The 23591-nt window shown below is 54.2% G+C and overlaps 1 protein-coding gene across 1 annotated transcript in view; it reads left to right on the top strand.

The window, feature by feature from the left end:
* OBSCN (obscurin, cytoskeletal calmodulin and titin-interacting RhoGEF) overlaps window positions 1-12006 on the top strand; it is a 114482-nt gene extending 102476 nt beyond the window's left edge. Inside the window, 24 exon segments of the mRNA XM_059416429.1 lie at window positions 196-317; window positions 856-968; window positions 1115-1283; window positions 1424-1505; window positions 2016-2216; window positions 2734-2794; window positions 3242-3319; window positions 3640-3812; window positions 3925-3951; window positions 4528-4680; window positions 4775-4820; window positions 4934-5011; window positions 5409-7413; window positions 7898-7975; window positions 8299-8409; window positions 8563-8730; window positions 9366-9488; window positions 9608-9778; window positions 10015-10099; window positions 10300-10539; window positions 10772-10995; window positions 11136-11211; window positions 11451-11600; window positions 11716-12006. Of these exon segments, the coding sequence (XP_059272412.1) occupies window positions 196-317; window positions 856-968; window positions 1115-1283; window positions 1424-1505; window positions 2016-2216; window positions 2734-2794; window positions 3242-3319; window positions 3640-3812; window positions 3925-3951; window positions 4528-4680; window positions 4775-4820; window positions 4934-5011; window positions 5409-7413; window positions 7898-7975; window positions 8299-8409; window positions 8563-8730; window positions 9366-9488; window positions 9608-9778; window positions 10015-10099; window positions 10300-10539; window positions 10772-10995; window positions 11136-11211; window positions 11451-11600; window positions 11716-11893 (4912 nt within the window). The 3' untranslated portion in view covers window positions 11894-12006.
* The last annotated feature ends 11585 nt before the right edge of the window (window positions 12007-23591 follow it).

The raw sequence follows: 23591 nt of genomic DNA on the forward strand, positions 1-23591 counted from the left end.
GTGAGGGGTATTGGTGGAACCCTCTCATCGCCCAGGGCTCGGTCCCCTCTGTGCACATTCCCTCCCAAAATGTCTGCTGCAGTCCAGGGAGGGGGAGGCAGGACAATGCCCCCTCACCCATAAGGTGAGGCTTGGCCGCCTGCACTCCAGAAGGATAAGAGAAGGGCAGAGTGTCATCTGGCTCCATGACCACAGGATGGAGGGCACAGCCTGGCCGGGGGCAGGTGCGGTGCCGCTATGGGACATCCACAGCCAAGTGTTCATGGAGACCACCCACAGGACATACGTGTACCAGGCCAGCGATGCGGCTGCCACAAGTAGGTTACACCTGTGCTCCCCATGCCCTGGACTGGGGGGATACGTATGCAGAGGAACCTGTGACGCCACCTGGCCTGTCCCAGCCTTGCTGTGGCCAGAGCCTCACTGCCCCTTTCCCTGTATTTGCTGGGAGGTAGATCCTTGGGAGGGTGAAGTCTCTCCCCCTGGGGTGCTGATAGTAGGGAAGCGGATGCTGAGTGCTGCTCTCACCAGCAGGGGTGGACAGCGAAGGTCTAAGTAGGACAGACAGAGGTTAGACGGAAGGAAGCACTTCCTGGCCATTGGGGCCTAGGCAAAGTCGGGGGGGGGGGTTCTTCTCATTTGGGGTGTAGGTGGGCTCTGTTCCCGGAGAGACTATCTCAGGGCCTGGCTGCCCACGTGGGGTGTCAGGACAAGCCCAGGATCAATGCTGGTCCATGAGGGGTCTGTGACTGCAAGCGCCATCTTGATGACTCCATGCTGGAGGGGCCATCGTGGGCAGGGCGGGAGGCACAGCTTGGGCCCCCCCTCCCTCACAGGCTTCCTCCTGCATTCCAGGGCCCCCGTCCATGCAGGTCACCATTGAAGATGTGCAGGCACAGAGGGGCAGCACAGCCCAGTTCCATGCGGTTATTGAGGGCAACCCACAGCCTATGGTGACCTGGTACCGGGTAGGGACAGGTGCTGTGTGGGGTGCTGGGCTTGGGGACTGTGTGGCATTCGCATCTGATGGCAAGACACTCATGAGGGCGGGACAGGCTGATTTGCAGGGGCCCCAGGGTGGGCTGATGGCCGCCCCACCCTTCTATGCCTCCAGGACAATGCCCAGCTGGTGGACGGTGCCCGGCTGAGCCAGCAGCAGGACGGTGCCACCTACTCCCTGGTGCTGAGGGACGTGACCCAGCACGATGCCGGTGTCTACACATGCCTGGCCCGCAACGCTGGCGGCCAGGTGCTATGTAAAGCAGAGCTGGTAGTCCATGGGGGTGAGTTGGGCGTCCCTTCCAGATCCCCAGTGTCTGCTACTCGTGGGCACAGGGTGGGTGGGTGGCCTCTCACAGGCTCCAGCACAAGGGGAGATGGCCATCTTTACCAAAACCAAAGGCTTCCCGCTCCTTGACTGCAGGAGACGGCGAGCTGGAGTCAGAGAAACAAAGTTATCGAAGGAAACTGCACTCTTTCTACGAGGTCAAGGAGGAAATTGGAAGGTATGATCCAGAAAGCCAGCCCCAGGCGCTCCTGCCTCCCCCTGGAAGCCCCGCCCCCTCCCCGCCTCCCCGCGCCCCCCCCCCCGCCCCCCCCCCACCCCCGCCTCCCGGAATCACTACCCTGAGTCCGTGCCCCCAGCCTCGCCTCCTAGAGACCCTACCCCCAAGTCTTAGCACTCCCCCCAGACACGCCTCCCGGAGTCCCCACCCCTCAAGTCCCCGACTCTCAGCCCCGCCTCTCGGAGTCCCTGCCCGGAGTCTCCGCCCCTCAACCCTGCCTCCCCGAGTCCCTTCCCCCGAGTGCCATCCCCAGCCCCGCCTCCCAGAGTCCCTACCACCGAGTCCCCGCCCCCAGTCCCACCTCCCGGAGTTCCTACCCCAAGTCCCCGCCCCGGGAGCCCAGGCTTCCCAGAAGCATGGCCCCGAGAAGCCACCTTCCCTGGAGGACTCCTCCAGCCCTGAATCCCGGGAGCCTGGCGCCGGTGCCCAGCGTGGCTCCCCTCCTCCCAGGGGCGTGTTCGGCTTCGTGAAGAGGGTGCAACACAAGGGAAATCAGATGTTCTGCGCAGCCAAGTTCATCCCCCTGCGGAGCAGGACGCGCACCCAGGCGTATCGCGAACGGGACATCCTGGCCACGCTGAGCCACCCTCTGGTCACTGCGCTGCTGGACCAGTTTGAGACCCGGAAGACCCTGATCCTTGTGCTGGAGCTGTATCCCTCCCTCAGCCGGAGAGAGTGCGGAGAGGGACACGCCCTGGGCAGCCAGGGGTTTGAGGGCTCCCCCCGGCCTGTTCTGGTGTCTGCACCCGGCACCTTCCTGGCGGATATGGTTCCGTGGACCCGGAATGTGGGCAGGGCTGTGTCCACAGGGTCCATCACATGCCTTCGATGGGCTCCTTTCATGCTCCATGTGGCCTTTCCAGCAGGGAAGTCCCACTTGAGTGGTTGCCCTTAACCCTAATGCCCTAAAGGGTCCTTGGGCTGCCTGCCCATCCAGGCTCCAGGGAGGGCCACATGCGCTATGCACTCCCCTCCTACTTTGCTGCTGCCGCCCACAGATGTCAGCCCCTCTTCTCAGGATCCCTGTCCCTCCTGCCCTCCTCAACTAGAGCCCCTGCCTTCCCAGCATGGCCCCCATCCCTACCCCCACCCCAAGAAAAGACTTGCCATAGGTGTGTGAGGCTGGGTGGGTTCCAGACGCCAGAGCTTTCCTTGATCCGAGCCCCAGATGCTCGTCAGAGGAGCTACTGGACCGTCTGTTCAAGAAGAATGTGGTGACAGAGGCTGAGGTGACCAGCTGCCTCCTGCTCCCCATGCCAGCACAGGCCCCCATGCCAGCACAGGCCCCCAGCACTCCCCAGCTCAGAGAGCTTCTGAGGTTCCCCAGGGCTCCTGGGGTGTGGCAGCTCCTCAGGAGCACTCCCCAAGCCCTCCCATATCCCCCCCACTCCCTGATGGGCCCTCCCAGACCCTACCTCGCCAGGGGCTGTCCTATCCTGGGCTTGAGACACAGTGCTTCCTGCTGTGGCCAGGCTGATCCATGGCTGGGCTGGAGGAATCCTCTGGCCTTGGGGGCCCCGGGGGTCTGGGAGGCTGTGCACATAGCTGCCCCATGGGACCATCCCAAGCTCAGAGCTGGAGGGAAGAGAAGGCTTTGCAGGTGGGAGTGGGAGAGGTAAGGAAGTGGAGGAGGACATGGGGGATAGCTCCCACCTGAGCCCTGGCCTTGGATGTAGGTCAAGGTCTACGTCCAGCAGCTGGTTGAGGGGCTGCAATACCTGCATAGCCAAAGTGTTCTCCACCTGGACATAAAGGTATGTGGCCCCCTTGGGGTCCCCAGGGACCTGGGAGGACAGGTGGGAGCCTGGAGCCTGCTGGCTGTGGGGGTGGCGGGGGATGGGGGAAGGTACCCAGGCCGATCTCCTCTAGATTCCGTTAGCACCTGTTGCCTCTGGGGATGGGGAGCTCTTTCTGGAGGAGTGCAGCTGGGATAAATTGGAGCATGTCCCCAAATGGAGCTGAAATCCCCCCAGGACAGCCCACAGTTCCATACTGTGGGGTCCCATCACAGCCCTGAGTGCTCCCTGTCACCTCCCTGGCCGTGGGCTCACCCCTCCCTGACTGTCCCTAACAGCCCCCCAACATCCTGATGGTGCACCCTGCTCGGGAAGACATTAAAATCTGCGACTTTGGCTTTGCCCAAAAACTCACCCCAGGAGAGCCACAGTACAGCAAGTACGGCTCCCCAGAATTTGTGTCCCCAGAGATCATTGAGCAGACGCCTGTGAGTGAAGCCTCCGACATCTGGTGAGCTCTTAGGCCAGCAGGTTCCCCACACACACTCCCTGCCCTCTCCTCCTGCCCCTGCACTTCTCAACCCTGAGCACATCCTTTGATGACTGTGGTTTTGTTCCTGCAGGGCCATGGGGGTCATCTCCTACCTCAGGTGAGCAGCCCCCCGCCTCTGTCCACCACCTCCTCCTCCGAAGCCAGGTCCAGCGCTCTCCCAGCCCCTGCATCAGGCCCATGGGAGGCCGTGAGCACTACTGGCTCCTCCCCAGACAAAGACCCAGGACCCAAAGGGCAGCTATTATGGGAACCAGTGGTCAGCCAACTGATAAGTGGTTCCTGCTGAGCTCTCCTCGTACACACCCTGTCCCAGAGGAGCTCTGCCTAATCAGTGGGCAAAGCAGTGCACTGTGTCCCTAAAGGGTCTGGGTAGTTTGTGGAAGTCCCCTCATAACAGTTACTATTGCCCTGGGGATGCTGCCAGTGTAGATGGCACCTGGACCCCAAGCTAAGGCTGGGTATGTACTCCAGGCTGACCCTTCATCCCTGTCCCAGGCTGAACCTGGATCTCTGGGAGGATCTCAGACCATTGTGGGGATTCTCAGGGCTGGATGGCAGTGGCACTGTGGCCATCCCCAGGCAGGGCTGGGGGCTCCCTCGTCCTGGCCACCTGCCCCCTATGGATCCAGAAGACCAGGTCACACCTGAAGGCAAGGCGTGTCTGTGCTTTTAGCCTGACCTGCTCGTCTCCATTCGCTGGTGAGAGTGACCGAGCCACCCTCCTGAACATTCTGGAGGGGCGGGTGTCCTGGAGCAGCCCGGCAGCTGCCCACCTCAGTGATGATGCCCGGAACTTCATCAAGGCTGCCCTGCAGAGGGCCCCTGAGTGAGTGCACAGCCCTTCCCCCACTCGGGGTTCCCCGAGGCCTGAGCCTGCAGCTGACCCTCTGGCCTGACCCCTGGCTTTCCTGTCCTCCTAGGGCTCGGCCCAGTGCAGCCAAGTGCCTCGCCCACCCCTGGTTCAAGGTGAGTAGGCTGAGCCCCAGCAGGCCTGCCCAGGGAGAGAAACGGAGGCCTGCGTGGACCAGCGGGTGCACCAGGGTCTCCCCTCACGGCCCCTCTCACCTGGGCCCCCTCAGAGGTCCATGCCCGCGGAGGAGGCCCACTTCATCAACACCAAGCAGCTCAAGTTCCTGTTGGCCCGCAGCCGCTGGCAGGTGAGCGGCCAGCCTCAGGGAGTGGTGGGGCCGGGGCGGGGTGCAGGTAGGTGCGGAAGGCGGGGAGGGGAGAGCTGGGGTTGGGGGGAAGGGGGCGGGAACCGCTAGGCGGGTTTAGAGGTAAGGAGGGGCCTGGAGGCCCGCCAGAGAATCCTGGCCCCGTGGGATGGACGTTTGTCCCGGCGGGCCTGGGAAACCGGAAGCCTTGTTCACCCTTCGCTGGCATGTGCGCTCTCTGGGCCGCCGGGTCTGGGAGGGGGCGGAACGACACAGCAGTACGGCCTGAGGCTGGAGCTTGGAGCGCCTCCCAGCCCCTGGGTGCCCTTCTGGGCACACCAGGAGCGGGAAGGCGCGAGTACGCGGCTGACGCCGCCCTGTCTCCCGTACCCTCCCCCAGCGCTCCCTGATGAGCTACAAGTCCATCCTGGTGATGCGCTCCATTCCGGAGCTGCTTCAGGGCCCGCCCGACAGCCCGTCCCTCGGGGTGGCCCGGCATCTGCGCGGCGACGCCAGCGCCTCGTCCAGCAGCTCGTCCTCTTCGTCTGACAACGAGCTGGCCCCCTTCGCCCGGGCCAGGTCGCTGCCGCCATCTCCGGTGACGCACTCGCCGCTGCTGCACCCGCGCGGCTTCCTGCGCCCGTCCGCCAGCCTGCCCGAGGAGACCGAGGCTTGCGCGTCCGCCGCGGCCGCGCCTCCGCGCACGCCGCCCATGGGCGCCCCGGGCTGCGTGCCCCGGCACAGCGTGGTCTGCAGCCTCTTCTCCGAGCAGGCGGGCGAGGGCCCGGAGCGCGGAGGTCCCGCCGCGGGCGGCCGGCGGCATCCGGCCCGGCGGCGGCACTTGCTCCAGGGCGGCTACTTCGCCGGCGCCCTGCCCGGCCTGCGCGAGCCGCTGCTGGAACACCGCGCGCTGGAGGAGGAGGCCGCCCGGGAAGAGCAGGCCGCCCTGGTGGCCAAAGCGCCCTCCTTCGAGACCGCCCTGCGGCTGCCGGGCTCCAGCGCCCGCGGAGCACCCGGCCGCAGCCGCTCCCTGGAGCTCGACCAGCCACACGCCTCAAGTTCCTCCACGGAGGCCTGTGGCGGAGGGCAGTGCCCTGGCCCGGCCCTCTCGGGCCTCCAGGCGGGCTCAGGGGAGGGCTGGCCAGGAGGGGTCACCTGCGCCAGGGAGATGGAGCATCTGGAGGGATCCCAGCAGGGGCCGCGACTGTTAAAGTCCCTCGGTGTCGACCTGGGGTCCACTAGGCAGGAGGGGTCCTGTCAGGACAGCTGTGGGGGGCAGCCCGCCCCTTCCATTCATCCCTTGGAAGGCTGTGGCCCCCATAAGACTGTTACACCACAACCTTCTGGCTCCTTCCCTTCAAAGCAGTGCACAGGTGACTTGGCACACTTAAGCTCCTTCCTCTCTGGGGAGCCAACAGCTCTGGTCTCCCCAGCCCAAGAAAGCCCCCAGCCAGGCTCTAAGAAGGGAACAGAGCACACTCCTCTCCCTGGGAGGCCAAATCTTCCTAGCGCCCCAGGGCTGGCCTTCCCAGTGGGCACTGAGCCCGGCCCCTTACAGGATGCGGAGGCCCAGGCCGAGGAGCTGGAGGACACATCAGAGGTCGAGCCCAGCCCAAAGCGGCCTCAGGAGCAGGCCACCACACGGAAGTTCTCCGTGGGGGCACGCCGTGGGGGCTATGCAGGAGTGGCAGGCTATGGCACCTTTGCCTTTGGCGGGGACGCGGGGGGCATGCTGGGGCAGGGCCCCCTGTGGGCCAGGATGGCCTGGGCTACCTCTCAGTCCTCTGAGGAGCATGACGATGCTAGGGCCCAGAGCCCGGCCCCCCAGGCCAGCGCAGCACCCCCTCCTGAGGTCAGTGGGGCAGCTCTAAGGGCCTCCCCGGAGTTGAGCTCATGGGAGGACTTCGGTGGAGGCTCCCAGGTGTCCCTGGTACAGATCCGAGACCTGTCTGGGGACTCGGAAGGGGCCGACACGGTGTCCCTGGACATCTCAGAGGTGGAGCCTGCCTACCTCAACCTGTCTGACCTCTACGACATCAAGTATCTGCCCTTCGAGTTCATGATCTTCAGGAAAGTCCCCAAGCCTGTGCAGCCAGAGCCCCCACCATCCCCTGAGTCTGAGGCTGGGGAGGAGCTGGCGGAGTTCCCGGAGGCTGGGTGGCCTTGGCCGGGTGCACTGGGCCCACCGGCCAGCTTGCAGATCACAGAGGAGCCAGAGGACATGGAGACCCTGCTCAGAGAGACTGTGGGCAGTAGGAAGCGCAAGTGGTCACCCCCCTCGGGTGGCCTGTTCCACTTCCCAGGGAGGCACACGCTGCTGGAGGAACCTGTGGAGCTGGGTCTGCGCCGGAGGGTGAGGGCCTCCGTGGCCCACATCTCCCGCCTGCTAAAGGGCAGGCCTGAAGGTGACTCCCGCACCTGCACCCTCACCCACTGCCCTCTGCCCTGGCAGGGGCACCTCACCTCCCTTGCTCAGAGGGGCTGAGGTGAACCAGGGGCCCCTCTGCTCCAGGGCCCTGCCTCCCCTTGCCACACACAGGGGCTGCTGTTCCAGAGGTCACCCACATGGCCTCACCCTCTCCCCAAGTGCATCTGAGCCCAGTGCTGGGATCTCAGGAGGCTTGGAGATCCCCCTACCGAGAGGATCCAAGCACAACAGCCCTGTCTGGCCCATCGCTGCCCCTGGGGCCCTTGCAAGATAACTATAACTGATCCTGATGGGTCAAGAGGGGTTGGTCTCTGCCACAGATGAGCCCCTTTGCCACAAAAGCCTCTGGGATCTTCTGCCACATGGGAATCCCACAGTGCATGGCTCTGAGGTCTTCCTCCTGTGCTCCCAGGGGAGCTGGGCTCCTCAGGTGACTTTCAGAGGCCTCTTCCTCCCTGCAGGTCTGGAAAAAGAGAGTCCCCCCAGGAAGAAGGCAGGCCTGGCTTCCTTCCGGTTGGGCCTGAAGAATAGGGACCGAGGTGGGTGCCCTTCCCAGGAGCTGAGCCATACTGTAGCCTAGGGGACCTGATTGTGGGGGAAGGCAACCCCTTCCTGGGCCCAGACCAGTAGAGGGGGCAAGCTGATACCCACAGGGGCTGGAAACTAGATAACTGTGGCACTAGCAGTTCCAGTACCCAGCACTGGGGGAGTCCTGGAGGACTTCCTGAAGGAGAGGTGCTAGTTGAAGATGAGCTGAGCAGGCATGGACTTCCCCAGCATCCCCCCTCTCAGGGGTCCAGGGCGTATTCTCGGGTTGGGGATCACTTTGGAAAGCCTGCCTGCCTCCTTTCCCATGCCCTAGCGCCATCATTTCTAAGGGAGCTTGCAGATGAAACAGTGGTCCTGGGCCAGTCCGTGACTCTGGCCTGCCAAGTGTCGGCCCAGCCAGCTGTACAGGCCACCTGGACCAAAGGTAAGGAGGTGTTCTGCAGCTGGGGGGCAGGAAGGCAGGGGTGTTCCTTGGGGGCATTGCTCTCATCATATGGAGAGACAGGCCCCAAGAGGGCAAGGGTCTCAAGGCAGGGTGCCTCTTTGAGCCGCTCCCCAGGCCCGCTCTGTCCTGCAGACGGGGCAACCCTGGAGAGCACCAGCCGCATCCTCATCTCCTCCACACTCAAGAACTTCCAGCTTCTGACCATCCTGGTGGTAAAGGCCGAGGACCTGGGGGTGTACACGTGCAGTGTGAGCAACACGCTGGGGACAGTGGCCACAACGGCTGTCCTCCGGAAGGCAGGTGAGTGGACTGCACCAGACCCTTCTGTGGGGATGGGGCAGGGACTGACACCGATGGGGGCTTCTGGGGAGCCTGGAGACCACCTGTCACTTGGTGAGTTGGTTCCTGCAGGTCCCCTTCACTGAGGGGGCCCACAGAATGGGATGCCTACCCCCCGGTCATCCCCTTCAGGGTTGCAGAAGCCCTGGGTCCTCCCTGCAGACTGGGACCCCCAGGAGGGGGAGCAGAGGAGGCAGAGCAGGGGCTGTGGGACTAGCTTGATTCCCACAGTGGCCTACCACCTAGTGTCCTTCAAGGCTGCTGGATGAAGCTGAGTGTCTGGGACAGGCCCCTCTGATGGGATTCTGCAGCTGGCAGAGGGCCATCAGTCAGGGCCACTCTGCGGGGCTGCTGAGCTACCCTGGTGGGAAGGGGAGCCTGGTGGGGCAGACACTGACCGAGGCCTCCACCAGAGGAGGCACTGGGCCCCTTTAGCAGTGGGTGCTGGAAGGGGACCTGCATGAATGGAGCCAGGGGATGGTGGGCTCAGGGACCTGGCAGCAGGTGCAGGAGGGTGAGGCAGGGCTGGCTGGGCTCCACACTACGGTGGGAAGTCATGGGGAGCCCCCTTCAGACTGCGGACCATGGGCCCGCAGAGCGCCCCTCGTCTTCTCCACGCCCGGACATTGGGGAGGTGTATGCCAACGGCGTGCTGCTGGTCTGGAAACCTGTGGAGTCCTACGGGCCTGTAACATACATTGTGCAGTGTAGCCTGGAAGGTAGGAGCCCTCCCTAGGCAGCCCTGGGGTCGGCAGGGGGTGCCCCTCTGTGCTCCCTTGGGGAAGGGTCTCTCGCCCCCAGAATCTGGCTGTCCCTCACCCACCCCTTTGTGGCTCAGGCGGCAGCTGGAGCACACTGGCTTCTGACGTCTTTGACTGCTGCCACCTCGCCACCAAGCTTTCCAGGGGTGGCGTGTACACTTTCCGGACGGCCTGTGTCAGCAAGGCGGGCATGGGACCTTACAGCAGCCCCTCAGAGGAGGTCCTCCTGGGAGGGCCCAGCCACTTGGGTGAGCCGCTCTGCAAGGCCTGGGGGCGGCCGTAGTGGGGTGCCCTGCAACCTCATTGGTCACAAGCACCGACTGGGATGGCTTGTCCTAACTGGTAGGCCCTTGCCCCCAAATGGCCCAAGGGAAGTGAGATCAAAGTGTGGGGGTTGGGAGGCCTGGGGAGGGGTATGGGAGACCATGCTGGGGGGACCTGGAGCTGTAGGGGTGCCTCCCGGTCACTGGCTCGTCCCCCACAGCCTCGGAGGAAGAGAGCCGTGTCCTGCCCCCGGCGCAGCCCCTCCCCAGCAAGCAGACCTTCGCCTTCCAGACGCAGATTCGAAGGTGCCACAGCCCGCCGCCCACTGGCTTTGCCGGCTCCCCGCCCCCACCCCAGCCTCCCTCCCCACTCCTCACATCCACACAAGCTTGGAGCGGAGCATCTGCGCCCTCCTCCCCAAGGCTCGCTGGGTTGGCTCTTCTGACCCCGGGAAGAAGGGCGCGTAGGGAGTCTTCACAAGCCCGGCCGGGGCTTCCTCTCCCAGGGGCCGCTTCAGCGTGGTGCGGCAGTGCCGGGAGAAGGCCAGCGGACGCGCGCTGGCCGCGAAGATAGTGCCCTACCGCCCCGAGGACAGGACTGCCGTGCTGCGCGAATACGAAGCCCTCAAGAGCCTGCGTCACCCGCACCTGGCCCAGCTACACGCCGCCTACCTCAGCCCCCGGCACCTGGTTCTAATCTTGGAGCTGTGCTCGGGACCCGAGCTGCTGCCCTGCCTGGCGGAAAGGTGAGGCCCGGCCTGAAGGCGGAGCCCTGGCGGGGCGGTACGGGCGCCTGGGCGAGGAGGGGCTCAAGGTGCGGACCGACTCACACCTCCCCGCCCACATCCTAGCCCCGCCCCCACCGGTCAGCCCCCGTCTGGGAGCTAAGCAGACCCTCCCCGGCCCACAAAAAGGCCCAGTATTCCCGCGCTCCCTCTGCGGTGAACGGAGCCGAGCCCCCTCCCCGTGCGCCCGCAGGGCCTGTTACTCGGAATCGGAGGTGAAGGACTACCTGTGGCAGATGCTGAGCGCGGCCCAGTACCTGCACGCCCATAGCATTCTGCATTTGGACCTCAGGTCCGAGAATATGATCGTCACCGAGTACAACTTACTCAAGGTCGTCGACCTGGGCAACGCCCAAAACCTCGCCCAGGAGAGGGTCCAGCCCCCGGAGAGGTTCAAAGACTACGTGGAGACCATGGGTGCGCAGGGAGCAGGCGCCAACCTGACCTGGCGGGGAAGGGTGGGCCCGGAGGAAGCCCCTACCCGGTCCTGGCTGCCTCCCCATTGCACCGCACACACCCAACCTCTCCTCTGTGCGCTCTCTTGTGTCGGCCCCCAGCTCCTGAGCTCCTGGAGGGTCAGAGTGCCGTCCCGCAGACAGACATCTGGGCCATAGGCGTGACAGCCTTCATCATGTGAGTTCCCCAAGCGCAGGGTCGGGAGACTGAGGATCCATCCAGGGTGCCCCGGTGCCCCCGGAGCCCCTGTGGGGCTTCCGTCCGAGGGCGACCTCAGATCTCGTGTCTTCCCACACATGTGAGGATGATCCCAGATCCCCGTGCCGCCCCATCCATCGAGAGTGACCCCAGAGTCCCCGGTGCCCCCGCATGCTCACCCGAGGGTGACCTGAGTTCCCTGACCCCCGCGCGCGTAGGTTGAGCGCGGAGTACCCCGTGAGCAGTGAAGGGACACGTGACATGCAGAAAAGCCTTCGCAAGGGGCTAGTCCGTCTGAGTCGCTGTTATGCGGGGCTGTCCGGCGGCGCCGTGGGTTTTCTCCGGAGCGCTTTGTGCGTTCACCCGTGGTAAGGCAGTCCAACCCCCTCCACCTGTCCCGGCCTGCCTGTCCCACTTGCTGCCTCCCTTCCCCAACCGGCCCCAGCTCCGAGAGCGCAGCCGACACCTTTGCCCTCCCTCCAGGGGCCGGCCTTGCGCGTCTAGCTGCTTGCAGTGCCCGTGGCTAACCGAGGAGGGCCCTGCTCGCTTCCAGCCCGCGGCCGTGACCTTCCCAACTGCGCGCCTGCGCGCCTTCGTACGCGAGCGAGAGAAGAGGCGGGCGCTGTTGTACAAGAAACACAACCTGGCCCAGGTTCACTGAGTACGTGGCCTGGCAGAGAGAATGTGTGTGTGGGGGGAGGGTGGGCTTCACCCCCTAGTGTTCCCTCTAGGACTTGCTGTATACACACCGACACACCAATAAAAAGCAGAACTGGATCGTGTTATCTGCTTGCTTGTTTTGTTCGGGGAAGGAGGTGAGGGTCCTGCCACCTCTCCTGGGGCTCCTGGATGCTCGGAGGTGCCTCGGCCTGGGCCCCATGGTCACCTCCCTGGCCTGGTGTGGCCTCCAAGAAAGGCCATGGCAGCCCTTTCTCTGTCTGAAGCAGAAAAGAGCATGGTGAGTGAACAGCAAGGCCATCTGGAGGGAGGCAGGGGTGGACTCCTGTACCAAAAGGCCATAGAAGCTGAGGAAGGATCCTGAACCCCCGCCCCTCTGGCCCCGCCTCCCTCCAGCTTCTGCTAATGATCTGACTACTCTCACAAGGGAAATCTCATTTGGAAAGAATTTGTCCTTCTGACATTGCATGAACACTCGCTGTCTTGTTTCATCTCTATCGGTTCTATTAAGTCTAGTTTCCGTTAGAAATGGCCTCCTGCCAGTAGACCCTTCTGGGACACGAGCACTGTGCCCAGGGACCATTTCTGAGGCCTCTGGGAGAGTCCCTCCACAGTTCTGAGGCTCTGATGATGCTTGTTGGGACGCAGGGTGAACAAAGCTCTGGTCTTAGCCCTCATGGTTTGCATCAGAGACTGCTGCTTCCTCTCCATCATGTGTTCACCAGCCCCAGCTGGCCAGGTGCCCATGGAGCCTGGCTCTGGCCATGGGGACCCAGGTGAGACCACGCAACCTGGCCTCTGAGGCCGCATTTTTTTTTTCTTTTCAATATTTTGAGAGAGTGTGTGAGAGTGAGAGAGAGCATGAGAGGGGATAAAGAGGGAGAAGCAGACCCCTGCTGAGCAGACAGCCTGGTGCGGGGGTGGGGGGCAGACACCCCCACTGAGAAGAGGAGGGCATTCCAGCTGCCCTCTGGCCTCCTTGGACACTCAGGTATTGCACAGCAGGGCGGAAAGGCCAGCTGCCTACTGGTCTTCTGTGACACCCTCCCAGCAGGGATGGGTTTGGGATAGCTCATTTCCACCTGGCGAGGGCCAGCGTCTGGGATAGTCAAGTTTTCTGTGCTGGGCATGGAGCCTGCTTAAGGTTCTCTCTCTCTCCTTCTGCCCCTTCCTACCCTCTCAAAAAAAAAAATTTTTTTTTTTTTTTTGAGTGTGGTGTCTTACTGACTGGACCAGCTAGCCACTCCTACCTTATTAATTGAATTTTGCATTTTTTTAAAGATTTTATTTATTTATTTGACAGAGAGAAATCACAAGTAGACGGAGAGGCAGCCAGAGAGAGAGAGAGAGGGAAGCAGGCTCTCTGCTGAGCAGAGAACCCGATGCGGGACTCGATCCCAGAACTCCGAGATCATGACCTGAGCCGAAGGCAGCGGCTTAACCCACTGAGCCACCCAGGCGCCCCGAATTTTGCATTTTAATAACCATGTACAGAAAGGTAGATATGTTCCAGTATTCCTCCTGTAATCCTCCTTTCCTCTAGTTCTTGGTTCTCATCTATGTTTTGTTTCATGTTCCCTAACTGACATGTTTGCTATTATATTGTTTATTTTGGGAAAAAAAAATATGACCCTTTTCATCTAAAAGCATTTTGTGACTCCTCCCAATTTTCTATTTCCTGGGTAGGTGTCTTAGTTACTCGGGCTCCCACAGCAAAATATCACAGATGGATGGCTCAAACCATGAGATCTGTTTCCCACCGTTCTGGAGGCTGTATGTCAGCATGGCCGGGTTCTGGCGAGTTCTGACTTCTTGGCTCACAGACGGCTGCCTTCCTGTTGACCCATGCATGGTTGAGACAGAGCTGGAGCTCTGGTCTCTTCCTCCTCCTATATGGACATTAATCCCACGGGATGGCCCATGATCTCACGTCAGCCCAATCACCTCCTACAGGCCCCCTCCTAACCCCATCACCGTGGGCTCAGGGTTTCCTTTTATGCATCTGAAGGGTGGAAGGCAAACGTTCAGTCCAGAACAGCAGAATTGATCACGTTACCCTGTGGATTTCGGTGTGTGTCTTGGAAATCCCTCTGCATGTCCACCTTGCTGTAGGGAGTGCTGGGAAGCACACACCTGGGCCCGGTAAAAGCTGTCCCAAAGCCACAGTCTTGCTGGTTCTTCTTTTTTGTTTTTCCTGTGGTTCTTTCCACAGAGGAAAAAAAAAATTAAGATTGTATTTATTTGAGAGAGAAAGAGAGAAAGTGAGAGAGCATGAGTGGGAGAGAGGGAGAAGCAGGCTCCCCATGGAGCAGGGAGCCCAATGCAGGGCTCGACCCCAGGATCGTGACCTGAGCTGAAGGCTTAACTGATGGAGGCCCCCCAGGTGCTCCTCCACAGAGAAAAAATTCTTTCTTCTTATACCTAAATCATTATCTTCCCCTCTTACTTATATACTTAACCTTTTCATGCCATACATGAGCCAAGATGCATGGTTTTTGTGCCCTGGACTTCACCTGTGCCTGAATTCTAGGTGGGTAGACCTCCAGATACTCATTTTTATTTTGCTAAAAATAAGAGGCCCCAAAAGCAGTGCCTATGTTAAGCCCCAGCTCCCCAAACCCAGACATGTTCATGACAGTTTCAGCTCTTCCAGAAATGGAATCTTACACTAATGGGTCAGGAATTAGCTGCTCAGCCCTGGTGAGCAAATTGGCCTGGCAGACCCCTGCTGTCCTCTCCCTGCAGGAAAGTGACCTTATAATAACTAGCCGCTTTTCTCTGCACGACTCCCTTCTACTCACAGAAGTCTTTTATTTGGTACAGCACCTTGGCATGACTTTTAATCTGCTAGATTGGGTGCTGCCTGAATCAATTTTTGCCCAAACACATTCCAAAACTTTTTTATTTGCCTCTGTTTATCAATCAACAGTCCAATAAACAACCATATATTTGTATATACATGTGTTGATTGGATTACAAAAATATTGATGAATAGATATTCAATTGCAATCTGTGTCAATTTATGCCTATATCTGTATCAATTTATCTATCCACAGTATTTCTACTGTGTCCGTTTGTGTCTATGTATCTACCCACATACATGTTGATCTTAATTCTGTAGCAATATGTATATAAACACAAACCTGGTCTTTGTGGCAGCCAGCCCCACCTAGGGGCTGCCCTGGATCACCTCATCAAGATCATGCAGACAAAATATGTATGTATAATATATGTATCGATCGGAACGAAGTATCTGGCCTCTAATGCTGAGAGCCATTCCAGGCAATGGAGACACAGCTGTGAGAAAACCTACCCCAAACCAACCTCAGAGTGATTGTGCTTCTGTCTTTCAGCATGATGGGTTTGATCTCCGTCCCTGGAAGGTTCCAGGCTTGGACAGGAGTAGGCTGAGACCTGGCCAGACTGCAGAGGTGGGTTTGGGAGGATGTTCTGGTGTATCCTGGGCATGAATGGGAGTGCTGGGCACCTCTCATGGGTAGGGGGCAAGTGTGCCCGGCTGTGACTCAGCCATCCCCCTGACATTGAAGGGGGAAGCTCGGTGAGAAAGCTGAGTTTGGGCCCAGTGGAGAGGGCTCAGTGCCACCTGGAAAGTCACCCCGGGGAACACATGGTGGACATAGCTGATCTCTGTCCCCAGGTCCTGGCACAGTTTCAAAGCCCTTGAAGTTCCCCAAGTGATAGGAGCCTCTGTAAGTTGCTAATTAGGTGACCCTGCTGGCCCTACAGGGCTCAGGATGGGGACTGTTTCTTTAAAAAGATCAGGCTTGTTGAGGAGAGGGTTGAAACCTTGACCTTTGAGCCCAGACATCCTGGGAGGGGAGGAACTGTAGACAAAGAAATCACATGACCTGTGAGTTACTCAATTGCTGAAGTAATGCCCTGGGTATTGGTGGTCACTCCACTCAAGTGCCCAGTGGTGGGATGATGGCCTGAGGGAGCAGACTCACCGAGGGAACAGTGAGCCTCCCCAGGGTCTGAACCTGAGGGTTCTCCAAGACTGTGGCCTTGGATGCAGAGAGGATGGGCCTGATCTGGATTCCTGTGTGCGGACACACACTGGCAAGAGCCAGTGCAATCCAGCTGGGCACCGATGCACGGAAATGATGGTAAATGATAGCAAATCACAGCCTTGTACAAATTCGGTCTCACGGTGAACAAATTACTCATGCAAATGTGATACGTTATAACTTCACACAGAGGAGGCAGAAAATGATGGAAACCAAAGGCAAAATGGAAAAACAAAACAAAACAAAAACAATAACAAACAAACAAACAAAAGGCAAAATGGATGTGTTGGAAATCCAAGTAGGAGATTTTAATACTCTGTGTTTAGAAACAGCTAGCAACTGGGAAGTTTTAGAATACATCCTCAATAATTTCTGCATTAAATAGGAACACCAAAATGATAGTTAATTTTAAAGAGGCATCTTGGGTGATCAGGTGGCTCAGTTGCTAAAGCATCTGCTTTTGGCTCAGGTCATGATCCCGGGGTCCTGGGATCAAGCCTCACTGAGCAGGGAGCCTGTTTCTCTCTCTCCCTCTGTAGCTCCCCCTGCATGTGCTTTCTCTGGTGTCAAATAAAGAAATAAATAAAAATACAGAGGCATCTTGATGAGGAGGCATGGAGGCTGGCAGCCAAGGATGTTTTTTTCTTCCCTGACCCTATGAGCTGTCAGGTGAACACTGCAGAAAATTATTCATTCTGGTTATATTCTTTGCTAAAACGGGCATGGAACTCCTGTAGAATGTAGAATGCCAAATACAGCTTTAGGTGCTCTTTTGCCCACAGTATACAAACTATTGTTATCTCATGGCAGCTTGGAAACAATCAGTGTCCAGAATACAGAACCATGGGGTTTCTCCCAAGACTGTGTGTTCTGCAGCTGGGGTTTGCATGCCTTTTGCACAAGTCCCCCGATGCTCATGTGTACTTGGGGCTCCTGGCCCCTTGGACTTGACTGATAGTTACAACAGCTCACTAGCTAGATGATAGATAGATAATAGAGATCAACTGATATACCAGATAGATTGGTAAATACATATAGATTAGATAGATCAATAAATAGGCAGATAGATAGGTACATATGATAGGTGATAGTTAGATAGATAGATGGATAGATGGATTAGATAGATAGATAAATGACAGGTAGTATTGGAGAGTATAGGTAGATTACAGATAGATAGATTAGACCAATTAATCAGTAGACAAGATAGATTAGATCAATCAATAGGTTAGATTGATCAATTGATCTGTCAGTAAATGATCTGCAAACTCCTGATTTAGAAAACTGAGACCCTGAAGCAAGTTACAGCAGGCATGCTTTTTCACAGCAGAATTCCTAAGGAAGTCAGGGGATCCCAGGGCAAAATCAAAACCAGAGGGCACCAAGGCTGAATGTGGCACCTGGACACCTATTTTAATCATGGTCATGGTTCAGGGCAGGCAGGTAGGTGAGCAGACAGGGACCTCCCACTGAAATGGAGACACTCCGTTTTACCTTATTTGCATAGTACCGGGCAGCCAAGAACCAAGACCAGGCAAAGAGGAGTGCAGACTAAATAATGGGAAAGACAGTTTCTTCAATGGATTGTGTTGGGAAAACTGGAAAGCAACTGCCAAAGAGAGAAACTGGACTTCTTTCTCATACCATGCACAAAAATAAACTCCAAATGGATCAAAGACCTAAATGTGAGATGTAAAACCATAAAAATCCTGGAAGAAAACACAAGCAGTAATTTCTTTGACAGAAGCCATGGAAACATTTCTCTAGATATGTCTTGTAAGGCAATGGAAACAAAATAAAAATAAACTATTAGGACTATGTCAAAGTAGATAGCTATTGCACAATGAAGGAGATGGTCAACACAATGAAAATGTTACCTAGTAAAGATATCTGCAAATGACATATCCAAGAAGGAATTAATATCTAAAATATAAAAAGAAGTTATAAAACTCAACACTGAAAAGCAAATAGTCCATTCAAAAATGGTCAGAGGACCTGAATAGACATTTCTCCAAAGAAGACATCCATGTGGCCAAAAGACACATGAAAAGATCTCAACATCACTCATCATCAGGGAAATGCAAATCAAAACTATAACGTACTACCACCTCACACCTGTCAGAATGGGTGGAATTGGGGTGGATCATTTGATTAAACACGTGCCCCCGGCTCAGGTCATGATCTCAGGGTCCTGGGATCAAGCCCCATGTTGGACCCCCTGCTCAATGAGGAGCTTGCTTCTCTTGCTCCCTCTGCCTTTCCCCCTGCTATTGCTCTCCCAGTCAAATAAATAAATAAATAGATAGATAGATAGATAAATAAATAAATAAGACAAGAAATAAGAAGTCTTGTTGAGGATATGGGGGAAAGGAATTCTCTCACACTGTTGGTGGGAAGGCAAACTGGTGCAGCCACTGTGGAAAACAGTATGGAATTTCCTCAAAAAGTTAAGAGTAGAATTACTGTATAATCCATACACCCATTACTGGGTATTTACCCAAAGAAAACAAAAACACTGATCCCAAAAGTTATGCACACCCTTTGTTTATTGCAGATTATTCACAATAGCCAAGCTATGGAAGCAAGCCAGGTATTCAACTACTGACGAAAGGTTAAAGAAGATGTAGCCCAAAATTAGAAACTACATTGAGACAAATGAAAACACGATATTCCAGAACATATGGGATTCAGCAAAAGCAGTGCTAAGAGGGAGGTTTACAGTGGTAAATACCAAGAGTAAAAAATCAGATAAATAATCCAACTCTATGCCTTAAGGAACTAGAAAAAGAATGAATTAGCTCAAAGTTAACAGAAGAAAGATAACATTTGAGGAAAAATTAATTGAACAATAGAAGACTATAGAAAAATCATTGAAACTAAGAGTTTTTTTTTAAAAAAAAGGTCAACAAAATTGACAAACTAGATAATCTAGAATAACTGAAAAAAAAGGGAGAAGACTCAAATAACAGAAATGAGAAAAGAAAAACATTACAATTGATACCACAAGAATAATAAGGATCAGAAGAGCCTATTGTGAACAATGGATGCCAATAAACTGGATAATCCAGAAGAAATGTGTAAATTCTTACAACTATAAAACCTAGCAAGACTGAATCATTTAGAAATAAAAATTCTGAGCACATCTCTAACTCATAAAGATATTTAGCCAGGAACTTTCCCAACAAAGAAAAACTAGGACCAAATGGCTTCAGTGTAGGATTTCATCAAACATTTAAAGAATATTTAAGGAGGAGGGGCAAGATGGCAGAGAAGTAGGAGACCCTGTTCCAACTAGGCCCCTGAATGGAGCTAAATATCTACCAGAACACTCTGAACACCCATGAAATCAGCCTGAGATGTAAGATTATATACTTCTGGATCTCTACAGGGGCAGGAGATCCTCAGTGGAGAGGTACAGTGGAGCGAGAGCACTCAGAGTGATATCAGAGGGGATATCAGAAGGGGGAGGGAGCCATCAGAAGTGACCCATTTGAAAGTAATACCCCAATACGAAAGTGCTTGAGGACCAGCATTAACTTGGAGTCTGGTTAAAAGCACTCAAAAAGAACAAAAGAGCTTAAGGGGCAACTGGTGGAAATGGGTGGTCATGGGCACAGGCCTAAGCCCATGGACCCAGGATGGTCACCGCCAGTGACCAGCCATGCCAGAGAGAGTGTGGCAGAGCTTCCAGTTTCTGGTCCCTGAGCCCCTGGCTGCTGCTTGCACCACTGCTTGGCTGGGTGCATTACCACCCATGCTTGAGTCTTACGTGAGTGCCAGATGGCGCTTTTTAGTACACTGGCCTTCTGACACTGCCCAAGGGTCTGGATGCTCCCAGCCCACACCTGGGAGAACCCAGCTGATCTCTGGTTGGGATCCCTCTACCCACAGCCATCTGTGACCTGGTGTCTGAGTATGTTCACTGTAGCATTACTTACAATAGCCAAGAGGTAGAGAAAACCTGGATGGCAATGGGAACGTGAATGGATAAAGCAAATGTGGTCTGTACATAGGGATGGAATACTATTCAGCCACAGAAGAGAAGGAAATCTTGACACCTGCTACTACATGGATGAGCCTTGAGGACATTATCCTAGGCGAAATAAGTCAGATACAAAAAGATAAATACTGCATGAATCTACCTCTGTGAGCTACTTAAAGTAGTCAAACTCTTAGAAACAAAAATCCAAATGGTAGCTACCAGCAGCACAAGGGACGGGGAACAGAAAGTTGTTGTTCAATGGGTATAGAATTTCAATCTCACCAGAAAAAAAAATGTCTCCTGTGTACATAATTAATACTACCACACTGTCCACTTATAAAGGTTAAGATGGTAATTTTTGTTATATGGTTTTAGTCCTATTAAAAAAACATTGGTAGGTGTGATTTCAGTTATATGTAGAATTAAAGAAGCAAAACCAAAGAGCAAATGGGAAAACAAAAGAGAGAGAAAGGGGCAAACCAAGAAGCAGACTCTTAGCTATAGGGAACACACTGATGGTTACCAGTGGGGAGGGGATGGGGGATATGTGAAATAGGTGATGGGGTATAGGGAGTGCTCTTGTGAAGAGCACTGGACATTGTACAGAAGTACAATACTGAATCACTATATATTGTGCACCTGAAACTAATAGTACACTGTATGTTATCTAAGTGGAATTTAAATACCACCCCCAAAGATCAGTAGGCATCTCAATACAAAAACAACGATTTAAAAGTATGGTAACAATGATCCATATAGACCCATATAGATGAAAACGATCAAAATAGAGACCATTAGTAAGAAGGTAGAAATTAAAACAGGAAACAGATACCATCCTTCCAAAATGAAGATGAAATAATGATATTCCTGGATATACAAACACTGAGAGAATTTGTTTTGAGCTGACTTGTCTTACAGGGAATCCTAAAGGACATTGTTCAAGCTGAAGGAAATTTACCCCGAAGAAACTCAAATCTATATGAAGAAATGAAAGGCACAGTGAAAATAATTATATAGGTAGATATAAAAAACAACATCAATAAAATCTGCTCTTAACTGATTTAGGAAACAACCACATAAAACTGTAATTAAAAATCCTACTGCTGGAGGCCAGGGCACCTGGGTTGCTCAGTTAAGCGTCTGTCTTCAGCTCAGGTCATGATCTTGGGGGCCTGAGATCAAGCCCCGCATCAGGGTCCCTGCTCAGCAAGGAGTCTGCTTGTCCCTCTCCCTCGGCTTGTGTCCTTTCTTGCTTCCTCACTCTCTCTCTCTCAAATAAATAAATAAATTCTTAAAAAAAAAATCTTAGTGCTTGGATGATAACAAATATTTAGCATATATAACAATAAAAGCCCACAGAATGGGGAGGGGGGAATGGAGCTATATTGGAGGGAGAAATTGACACCAGACAGTGTTGTTAATCAAGAGGAAGAAATAAAAAGTACTCAAAATGATAAATATGTGGGTTAATGTAAAAGTCTCTTTGAAAATGTTTCTCTTTTTTTCTCTCACCTTCTTTAAAATACCTAAGATTATATAAAGAAATAATGATAACATTACATCATTGGGCCTAAACATATAGGCACATCTATTTATCATTTATCAATCTATCCATCATCTCTCTCTCTCTCTCTCTCTCTTTTCATCGTCTTTCTATCTACACACACAAGAAGGGAGAGTGAATGGACTTACAATGAATAAAAACTTCCGCATTTTTCTGGAATTGTGATAAATTAAGATGCATATTGTAATCCCATAAGCAACCAGTAAGAACCAATAGAAAAAAATGATTAAAACAGACCACTAGAAAATATTTATTTAATATAAAAGAAACTGGTAAAGGAGCACAGAGTAACACAAAAGGCAGGACATAGAAAATAAATAGCAAAATGACAGACCTGTATAAAGCAATTTAAAATAATACTAAATGAGAGTTCATCAAATACTCCCATTAAATGCAGAGATTGTCACCAAACAAAAAAGCAAAATAAACAAATAAAAGTTGCATTTACAAGAGACTAGTTTAAATTAAGACACAATAGATTAACATGTAAAAAAAGACAAAATAGATTAAAATCAAAAGCCTGAGAAATGATACACCTGTGAAGTCTCTTATGGTTAATGAGAGCTGAAGCACTTATAATCAAAGAATAGAAAATAAAGTATAAAACAAAGTGCTACTATAAAAAGAGGAACACTTTATAATAATAAAAATTGAATTTATTGCAGAGATATGACAATGATAAACATATATGCATCTGATAATAGAGCCTCAAAACTCACAAGGCAAAAACTGCCAGAATGAACGGAGACACTTGAACAATACTGGCAGGAGATATCAGTGGCCTTCTCTCTATAATGGACAGAAAAACTAGAAAACCATCAGCAAGAATATAGAATCAGCACACATAGTCAAGCAACCTGACAAATCTGACCCCCGGAGGTGTGCTTACTGTGTTGTCTCAGATTCTAGATTGGTCTATCTGGTATGCACTCAGCACAGTCCCTGTTGTATTAACTCTATTTTCTTATCTCGTGCATTTTTCATGCTCTGGCATTTATGTCCTCTCTGAATGGGGGAAGGACAATCCCTATCCAGGTTAGCAAAGTCTTAGAGACAGCAAAGGGTTCTTCTTTCATAAGCAAATTTTCTAATGCAGAGTCTACAACCAGCCATCAACTCACACACACACCAAGCCACTATGCTCCCTACCCTGAATCCATACAGGGCCAGGTACCAGACAACCAGGCTCTAGGGCCCAGAGCCCACCAGAATTCCTAAAACCAGCTAATCAAAGTTATTTGCCCTGTCCTGCCTTGTCCTTCTGGTGGAAACTAAGGCAAACACTCTGGCTCCCTCCCTTCATTCCTTTCTGCCTCCTACCCAAACTGCTGCGTCCCTGTGTGGTTCTGTTTGGTGTGGTAGGCCCCTTTCTCCTGAGAAATTTCAGTAATAAGTTCTTTCTATGTTGTCACCACTGAGTCTCACTCATAAATTAAAATCCTGAGGGTACAAACACTGGTATAATAGAACAGACCACTGAATGGTAGCAGCGTATGCACTGCCCCTCAGGTGCCCCTGGAAGCTTCTCCATGGGAGACCATGCCTCGGGTGACAGGACAGGGGACAGAGGCCCTCCAGCTCAGGCACACCTGGAGCCTTCTCTAGGGGAGACCATGCCCTGGGTGATAAGACAGGGGATGGAGGCCCTCCAGCTCAGGCACACCTGGAAACTTCCCCAGGAGAGACCATGCCCTGGGTGACAGGACAGGGGACAGAGGCCCTCCAGCTCAGATGCGCCTCGAATCTTCTTTAGGGGAGACCATGTCCTGGGTGATGGGACAGGGGACAGATGCCCTCTAGGTCAGGTGCCCCTGGAACCAGGATAGGCATCTATCATGAAGATAATTATTAAGTGCTTTGGGCTGGATGAAGATGAAAACCGAGTATCAGTAGTAATGGGATAGGGGCAAATCAGCATAAAGGGAAACATATAGGCTCAAATGTCTGCGTTGGAACACAGGAAAAACCTGAAATCAACTTTAAGAAACAGAGATAAAGACACCCGAACCAAACTCAAAGTGATCAAAACAGAGAATCATGATAAGGGTGGAAATCATTGAAATGAAGAAAGAAGAAGAAGAAGAAGGAGGAGGAGGAGGAGGAGGAGGAG

The sequence above is a fragment of the Mustela nigripes genome, chromosome 12, assembly GCF_022355385.1.
Source record: "Mustela nigripes isolate SB6536 chromosome 12, MUSNIG.SB6536, whole genome shotgun sequence".
Lineage (NCBI taxonomy): Eukaryota > Metazoa > Chordata > Mammalia > Carnivora > Mustelidae > Mustela > Mustela nigripes.